At 49.8% G+C, this 9,045-nt stretch overlaps 1 protein-coding gene across 1 annotated transcript in view; it reads right to left on the bottom strand.

The window, feature by feature from the left end:
- Positions 1–2,395: 2,395 nt before the first annotated feature.
- Positions 2,396–9,045, bottom strand: part of HTRA1 (HtrA serine peptidase 1) — a 57,531-nt gene continuing 50,881 nt past the window's right edge. Inside the window, exons 6-9 of the mRNA NM_001282082.1 lie at positions 7,675–7,789; positions 6,997–7,054; positions 4,531–4,626; positions 2,396–3,110 (exon numbers count right to left, since the gene is read on the bottom strand). Coding sequence (NP_001269011.1) covers positions 2,942–3,110; positions 4,531–4,626; positions 6,997–7,054; positions 7,675–7,789 — 438 coding nt within the window. The 3' untranslated portion in view covers positions 2,396–2,941. The remainder of the gene's footprint in view (positions 3,111–4,530; positions 4,627–6,996; positions 7,055–7,674; positions 7,790–9,045) is intronic.

Below are 9,045 nucleotides of genomic sequence, written 5' to 3'. Positions count from 1 at the left end.
TTAAGCAAAAGGCCTAATTTCTGAACAGCCATTTCTTCACTTGTCAGAGGGGATAAATGCAGTGTCCACCTCAGGGCTGAACTGAGGACAACTACTAGCTAATAAATGGATGATGCTCAGCATGGCGTCTGTCACGCAGCAAGCACCCAACAGATGTCAGCTACTGTGAGTGTCATTAAACCCCAGAACAATGGCAGGCTTGTTAACATCATTCAGTTGCTCAGTCATGTCCAGCTCTTTGTGACCCCAGGGACTGCAGCACGCCAGGCTTCCCTGTCTTTCACTATCTTCCAGAGTTTGCTCAAACTCAAGTTCATTGAGTCGGTGATGCCATCCAGCCATCTCACCCTCTGTCACCTTCTTCTCCTCCTGCCCTCATTCTTTCCCAGCATCAGGCTGGCAGGCTAATAACAAAACAATAGCAGCTGTACTGACCTAGTGGCACGTGCTATCATGGTTAACCCTCACAACTCCAGTGCAAGAGGGACATTGTTATTGTTCCCCATTTTACAGAGGGCTCAAAGACACTTCACATATATGTTGCTAGCATTTACTGAGTGATTACCTTGTGCTGTGTATTAGTTCATTTAATCCCCACAACAGCCATAAGAAGTCAGTACTATTGCTATTCCCATCTGGGAAACAGGCACAGAGAGGTTAAGTAACTATTCAAAAGTCACACAGCCAGTAAGATCTAGACAGTAGAGTAAACCCAAGTCTGTCTAACTCCAAAAACCATGCTCTTTCAACTAAGCTCTGCCTCCCAGGTTTCAAGGCTAATTCATGTTGCAAAGACCTCCATCACAGCCCAAAGCAAGAGGAATAAATATCTATTTTAAGGAATCTGGTGAAATCTAAAAGGATGAGTATGGAGTGCAAGGATATGTAATCCACAGAGCACAGAGGGTCCCAGAGGCTGGTGGAGGCTTGTAACCAAACACAGCATGTGCCCACAGCATGCCACGCTGTCCTTTCTGCAGCCTTGTAGGCTTCCACGTGGGCAGACAAAACTCAGACCCCACCCAGAGCCCTGTGGCCCTTCGGGAGATGTTGCTGAGTGTTTATGGAGGATCCAGGCCCGCCAGCCGCCAGGCCAGTTCCTTCCAGAGGAACCATCTGTGATCTCCTGAGTGGATGACAGGCCGAAGACAGATGGGCTGTGGCCGGGCTGCCTCTGACCACATGCCACCCACATGCCACCCTGCACATCCTCCCCACCTGGGGCAGCCCCTCGGCCCTGGGGACCACCAGAGGAGCAGACCAAGAGGCAGAACATCTGAGTCTGAGCCCCTGGAGCTGAAGGCCATTCTCTGAGTCACCACCTTTAATGAGGAGGGAGGGAACGCAAAACCCACGCCAGCAGGGAGAGCGTTTGCTGGCTCCTCCCTGACTCTACGAGGTCATCTAAGCAGGGAGCGGAGGGACGCTCCGTGTCCCACAGAACACCAGCGGCCCAGCTGCCAAGCATTGTACCGATGAGGGCTTGGTTCTGCTACACCTCCACTTCACTTGGGCCTTTGACCTGCCCTAGCCTCTCTGTTACGAATGGATCGTCGAGGTCTAGCGGTCGAGGGATGGTTAAAGCTCTCAATCTACAAAACTGAACCTCCATCCTGTTCAAGTACCCACTCCTGATGACTGACCCTTAGAAAGCCTTCACCCTCTGCTCTGGTTGTAAACAGCCCCCTCTGTGATGTGTGCAGGCACTCAGGTCTGTGGAAATTCCCAAGCTCAAGTTTTCCTGGGTCCAGCTTCCCAAAGTCCTGGAAGCTTTCTCCCCAAACTCCTGGAAGCTTATCTCCCCAAACCCCTGGAGATAAAGGGGTCCACAGCTGCTTGAGGCTGTGTCTGTTCTAGGACGTGTCAGGGGAGCCCTGCTCCAAACCCCCCCAAGATTTAAGGTTCTATTTCAGAGCCCATGACAGCTGAAATCAGCTTCAGCCTGTACTTTCTAAAGACTCAGGACTGCTCTCAGGTCACATCCTGGTCTCCTGAACCATCTCCCTTTCAGAAAGAGACCTGGTCTCTCAGCGGAAGCTCTGGGGTTCCGCTCTGTGCTCACCCCTCTTCCTCAGCCTATGCCTCACCTGGCACAGACTAGAGGCCCAGGGACTCTTTGCTGACTGATTGCATGATATGTGGGGTTGACAGCCTCTTTTTAGTTTGAAAAGCCCCAGATGCAAGGGCAACTGACTTCAAGCCTCTTTCAGGAATCCGGGGTGACGGGGCACAGTGTTCCCAGCACGCGTGAACCCCCAGGCTGACTCTGAAATAACTGGTGAGACCTCGAGCTCAACCCTCACAGACAACATGGTTTAAAGAGCAGGCTGTTGACATGATAATCGATTCAAAGAGACTGTAACCAGCTGTTCCCGGGAAAGAAGGACGCCAGGACGCAAAGTATGAACAAGTATTTTAATAACTCAAGTCACTGTGCTCCCAGTTCTGAAGAGATTCCTAAAAGAGGCAACTGTGGCCATTCCGGAAGCCAGCGCTCACCCTCTCGTTGTCTCGGCATCTCCCTCCTCTGGGTGCTGACTCGGAAGAAAGCATAAACACGCCCAGTACCATCCTGGCTCCCATAGGACCTTCCTCTTATCTATGCGTTACAGCAACAGCCTTAGCTGGACTAAGATGGTGACTCAGTTAAAGGGGAAGACAAATGCTGACTGTCCGAGAAGGGACGGTCCAAGCTGGCAAGAAAAAGCACACTGCGTACATAGGATACAGAAGGGGGAGCTTCTGCCTGCGGGTCTACAACGTTTTACATTGGCTTTTGCCTGCGAACTATCAAGAAGGGTTCTGCTGGCCAGTGTTTCTGCGGAACAAGCAACATGGCAGTCAAGTCTTGGGCATCCGGTGCCACCAGCCCCAGAGTCACCGAGCATCGTCCACTGGAGAGTTCTCTGAGGGAAACATGGAGTCCAGCTCATGCCTCTGCCTATGGGTCAATTTCTTCGGGAATCACGGTGATCATAATGTCTTCGTTGCCCCGGCGGACAACCATATTCAGGGTGCTTTCCTTCTTAATGACGTCGCTGACGTCGTTGGCGGAGACCACCGACTGTCCATTGATGCTGATGATGACATCGTTTTCCTTGAGCCCCCCACTGCAACACAAAGGGAAATATGATTGCAATGTTTCCACGTCTCCTGGTGCAGCCGCCAGGAAAGGTGAGCAACTTCACCTCTACAGAGGCACAGTTTAGGACCCGAGAGCCCAGAGCAAACAGGGTGGGATGGTAGTTAACTTTTGTGAGAATGGCTTAAACCACCCATGGGTTGCATTATTGCCTTTTGAGGTTTTTGGGCCATATCAGCAATCATGTCCACTGTAGAAATGTGTGCGGGCATTTGTATGATCTTATCACAGACTGACTCCAAAGGAAGTGAGGACACGCCAGCGACCGCGGTGGCCAGCTTGCTTGTCATGGGTATTACAGCTCTACGGTGCCCACAGGTATGGTTCCACTGAGGCACCGCTTTGCCTTATTGCTGCTGTAACCTTAACTCTTGTGTGTGACAGCATCAAATAAGCTGTTATGCACCTTAGTGGCCTAGGACAGGGGTCAGCAAAGTTTTCTGGTAAATGGCCAGAGAGGAAGTATTTTAGTCTTTGCAGTCCAGATGGTCCCCATAACAACAACCCAACTGTTACGTGGGAGTCCAAAAGCCACCACAAACAATATATAATCTGCTGGGCATGGCCGTGCCCCAGTAAGATTTCATTTACGTAACACTAAAATTTGAATTTCGTATCATTTTTAAGTGTCCTAAAATAACTGTTCTTAATTAAATTATTTCAACCATTTAAAAATGCAAAATCTTTCTGTAAAGTAATTATCCTTCAATAAAAAATAAATGCATTTTAAAACAAAAAATAAAATAAAAATGCAAAATCTAATCTTAACCCCAAAGCAGGCAGCAGACCAGATCTGGCTTCTGCGAACAGTCTGCTGGCCACTCCCTGGTCTAGCGCGTCTCCGTGGATATTATGTCCACATAGGCTATGGGACTGCAAAGAGTCTGACTCAACCGAGCGACTAACACTTTCACAGGTAATGAACCTGACTGTGGGTTGAGCAACTTCTTTCCCTGTTACTTTGATGCTCCCTGTGCTATTTTTCTAGAGGTGTGGATAAGTAAGGCCTGACTGGTAACAGGCATAATTAGAGAAGCCCTCAGGAAGAGATGCCTCTAGCAGCCTAGGCCAGGATCACTGCCTGAGGTCTCAGAGACACTGCTCCTTCAACCGTCTTTCCCCATCTAGCCAGGTTTTTCCCGGAGACTCCTAACAAATCCATCTGATTCCCTCCTGAAGAGGACGTCTAGCCAGGAAGCCTCCTCCTGCCGACGAGCCCTGAGCTGAGCCAGGTCGGAAGCCCTGACCGGCAGGACGGACACAGATGTTGGACCATTCTGTCAAGGGTCCTTACAGCCACCTGAGGGGAGACGAAAAGAACAGTTCCCCGCCCCCTACCTCCAGGAAAGACACGATTATCAGGAAAATGGAGAGGGATTCTAACTCACGCTTCTGCGGGGGTATCAGGAATTACTTCAATGATATACGCTCCTGAAAGCACGTCGGGGAAGTCTCGGTGGCGATCCTTCAACTCTTTGGCTTTGCTGCTTGGGAGAAAGAACACCTGGATTAACCATTAAGAACAACGGGGCTCCCACAGGGCTTCTCTTCCATCCCTGATTCTAATGTCAAATTCCAATGTAAAAAAATCAGGTTTTTTTTTTTACTGTTGAAGTTTCCTTTTTATTATTATTTTTTAATGTTTCCTTATTTATTTATTTGGCTGAGCCAGCTCTTCGTTGTGGCATGCAGGATATTTAGTTGCACCATGTGAGATCCAGTGCCCCGACCAGGAATCGAACCTGGGCCCCTTACACTGGGAGTGCAGAGTCTTAGCCACTGGAACAGCAGGGAAGTGGTCCAGTGGCCCAAAGTGGCAGTGGTCGAGGGAAGTGGTCCCAAATCCCTGGAGGGGCCCAGGGATTTTGATTCTGCTGCAAATTGCTTATTTCCTAGAGTCAAAGATTTCCTGGATGACAGCAAGAGAAACGTTTTAGCATTATCATTTTTATTAATTAATTGAGAGTAGCTACCACTTAAGAGCCTGGTATGTTGCAGTTCATGGGGTCACAAAGAGTTGGACACACAACCACCACCACTTAAGAAGTCAGGACAGTGTAATGGTCGGCCTGCTCTGGAACCGCAGCCCTGCCCCTTCCTGACTGTGTGATCTTGGGCAGTTGCTTAACCTCTCTGTGCCTGGCTTTTCTCACCTGTTAAACAGGCACAGTGCCATGAGGTTGTTAGGAGGACCATGATCTTATCTAGATCTAGTGCCTGGTCCCGTGCCCGGCACTGAGCAAGCACGCGAAAAAGGGTGGGTGGGCTCCCCGTGGCTAGTGACCACTGCCATCACCCACGTACCCCAGCTTTGACTCAGTGCTCCCCACACACCAGCAAGCCTGCCCGGTTATCCTGATCCCAGAGAGGAGAAAATTGAGGCACTCAGGGCTCAAGCCATCCCAAGGTCACAAGCCAGGAAACAGTAGAGCTGGGACAGGAACCCAGGAAGCTGGACCCCCAGGCCCACATTCCTTCCCTTCCCTTCCCTACATCCCCCTGGCTTCCATCTCTCAGAGTTCCAAGACAAGACCTGATGCACATTTCAGTCTTGGCAAGCCAGCTAAGAAAGGCACCACCATTTATCACACGTGTCTAAACTAACAGTTGTGTGTTCACAATTAATTAATTGCCCGTTAATTACAGTAATTAAGATATTAGTATTTATATCAACAGGTTCTGCTCTTTGCCGACTTAACTTCTAAGAGTTTCAACCAGGCCCTTAGGTACCAAGACGCCTACAATCACACCAGGTTTTTTCATCAAGGTTCAAACACCAGTATGTCATGCGTCTGGCAGCCACATACCGCAACTTTCACCAGCTCGGGGAAAACAAGCCCATCAGTCATGCCGCCCTGCCTGGCATTCCAGGAGCCCCAGCCCACAGGCGGCAGAGTTAAAGAAAGGCAGGGCGCTCTGGGGCGCTGAGGGAGGGGCTTAGGGCACTCCTGGAATGTGGGTTTCAACAGACCAGGTGGGGAGAGGAAGGCGTGGAGGGGGGGGGCGGCGGGGGGCGGGGGGGGGGGCGATGACCAACACCTGGGCTCATCAGGCCTGCCTTCAAAGAAAAGCGTGGGCTTCCCTGCTGGCTCAGCCGGTAAAGCGTCTGCTTGCAATGCGGGAGACCCGGAGTTCAGTTCACTTTCTTTTCTTTCTTTCAAAGAAAAGCAGAATCTTTCAGAAGGAAGGATCTGCTCAGAACCCCAGAAACAAACATGAAGGATAAAACAACACGAAACAAAGTGAAGCCGCTCAGTCATGTCCGACCCTTTGTGACCCCCATGGACTGTAACCTACCAGGCTCCTCGGTCCTTGGAAATTTTCTAGGCAAGAGTACTGGAGTGGGTTGCCATTTCCTCCTCCAGGGCATCTTCCCGACCCAGGGATGGAACCCGGGTCTCGCGCATTGCAGGCAGACGCTTTACCATCTGAGCCACCAGGGAAGCCCATGTGAGGCCAAAGTTAACGGCCCCTCCTCTCTTTCCTAATGTACTTAAATCAGACACTGAGCTGTCTCGAGGCAGAATAAGGTTTCTCTTTTCAGGGTGCCCGTGAGAGTCCTCTGAAGTTAGTCTGTTTTAAATTTAAGACACAGGGACATCCCTGGTGGTCCGGGGCTAAGACTCAGAGGTCCCAGTGCAAGGGGCCCTGGGTTCAATCCCTGCTCAGGGAACTAGACCCCACACGTGGTAACTAAGAGTTCACGTGTCGCAACTCAAAGATCCCACGTGCCACAACTGAGACCTGGAACAGCCACGTAAATTAAATATTTGAATTTTAAACAAATAAATATTTGAACTTAAAGAAGTAAGTGAATTTACGACACAGACAGACACAGACATCCCGTTACCGACCTGGGTGTGAGTGACATCATTCGGATGCCGATATACTTCTTCTTGGTGATGGCTTTGCCTGGTGGGACCACAGAAGGAAGCAGAAGGTCAGCCCAGTTGGAGGCTGTGCCGGGGACACCAGGAGCAATAGGGTTCCATCCCCCCAGTTTGTTGTGTAGTCAGGGCCATACAGGGATGCTCTCAGCTTGTGGTTCAAATCCTGATTGGGACCCTACCTGCCTCCTCTCTCCCCCAGGTAGAAGGTAAACAGCACACCTGACAGGGACCCTGTTGAGCTTCAAACCCCCAGCCTGACATTGAGCAGAAGAGTCACTAAACATTTGTGGACTGAATGAGCTCCTTGAATCTCAGTTTTCTCATCAGTAAAATGGGACTAAGTCCCACCTGATCAGGCAAAGGGATTGAATGACATAATGAATAATACAGTGAAATGATGTACAGAAATCACCCAGGATCATGCCTGGTACATAATAGACTGAACCATATGAAACACGCATGATCATAGGCCAAAAAAACAGTCAAACATTGATGACCTAATGACATGCATTCCTTTCCCTTCTTGATAGGAAAGGTGTGGCTGACCTTCAGGGGGTCATTTTCCCTGCCCTCCAGTTTCTGAGGGGTAGCCAAGCCCCAGGCCTAAAATCTCTGGTGGGCTGCCGGGGATGTTTGCTTTACCTTTGGCTTGTCGGTCATGGGATTCCGTTAGGAACTTTTTAATCTTATCAGATGGAATTGCAAAGGAGATTCCAGCTGTCACTTTCAGTGTGTTAATTCCAATCACTTCACCATCCTGAAAAGCAAAAGGCAAATAGCTTGCTGAATCCAGGAAGATTCACCCCAAGATACCCACCGAGAGAGAGTGGAGAATTTGCACGGAAGGAGTCTTGGAGCTTCTTCAGAGATATGACTGGGGTAGGAGGAGCCGGACGGATGGGGCTTCTGCGTCGCAGAGCGAGAGGCCTGACTTGTGCACAGCATTAAGCTAGGCTGAGCAATGGAAGAATCAGTACCTACTGGACTCAGGACTGAGTGATCAACACAATGAAAGCACAGCATCAGAAAGTTTCAAAATGTACAATTGCTCCTTGGGCAGGGAATACATGTCCAAAAGCCCCAGAGTCCTACTAATATATAGCACAGGGAACTCTGCTCGGTGTTCTGTGGCAGCTGGGATGGGAGGGGACTTTGGGGGAGAATAGATACATGTGTATGCTTGGCTGAGTCCCTCTGCTGTCCACCTGAAACTATCACAGCATTGTTAATCAGCTCTACTCCAAGATAAAATAAAAGGTAAAAAACAAACAAAAAAAACCCTCAGAGACCTTTAGGTGGCTATCCACACCTTCCTGCTTCTCCCGTTTCCAGGAGTCTCAAGATTCCTCTGCTGACATCAGGGAGGAACCATCCAGCGCTCAGGGCGGACAGACTTCACCACCAGGAAAACAAACCCTCATCTCCGAGCAGCCTCGGGGATCTGGGAGAGGCGGAACCTCACAATCAAATCTCATTTCCTCTGCTTGTTGAAAACCAGCTTTAAACCGTGGAGGAAGCCAGTGTGTGTGTTTCTATTCAAGATAAATTCACAGTTTAGCGAACACCACACCATAGGAAACCATCCTGGAATAATAGGCTTGCCTCGTGCCATCCACCCATTATTTTGAACACTAATCTTAAAGGTTGTCCAACTTGGGCTTAGGGGGAAAACTGCCAGGAGTGGGTAAGTCACTCCTTGCACACTTCCCGTAGCACTGGGAATTCAGTCCCCAACTCTGAGAGACCGTCCAGGAGGCACTGCCCTCCTGGGCTTTGCTAAACAAGACGGCTTAGGTTTCATCACCTGTAAATGAGGGCTGGGATAGGGGACCCTGAGCTGCATCCTGGCTCTGACAATCTGATTCAAAGGCTTCCATTTTCATGTTTAAATAAAACACAAACTTAGGTGACATCTTTGTGAGTGGGGTAACTCCTCATTCCAAGCCAGGTCTTAAGGGAGGGTTCTGGCCAAGACAAAGCCTGTGGATGAGCCAAGCCAGCTCCTTAGGCAGC

The sequence above is a fragment of the Bos taurus genome, chromosome 26, assembly GCF_002263795.3.
Source record: "Bos taurus isolate L1 Dominette 01449 registration number 42190680 breed Hereford chromosome 26, ARS-UCD2.0, whole genome shotgun sequence".
Classification (NCBI taxonomy): Eukaryota; Metazoa; Chordata; class Mammalia; order Artiodactyla; family Bovidae; genus Bos; species Bos taurus.
This window is presented reverse-complemented; position numbering and strand designations above follow the sequence as displayed.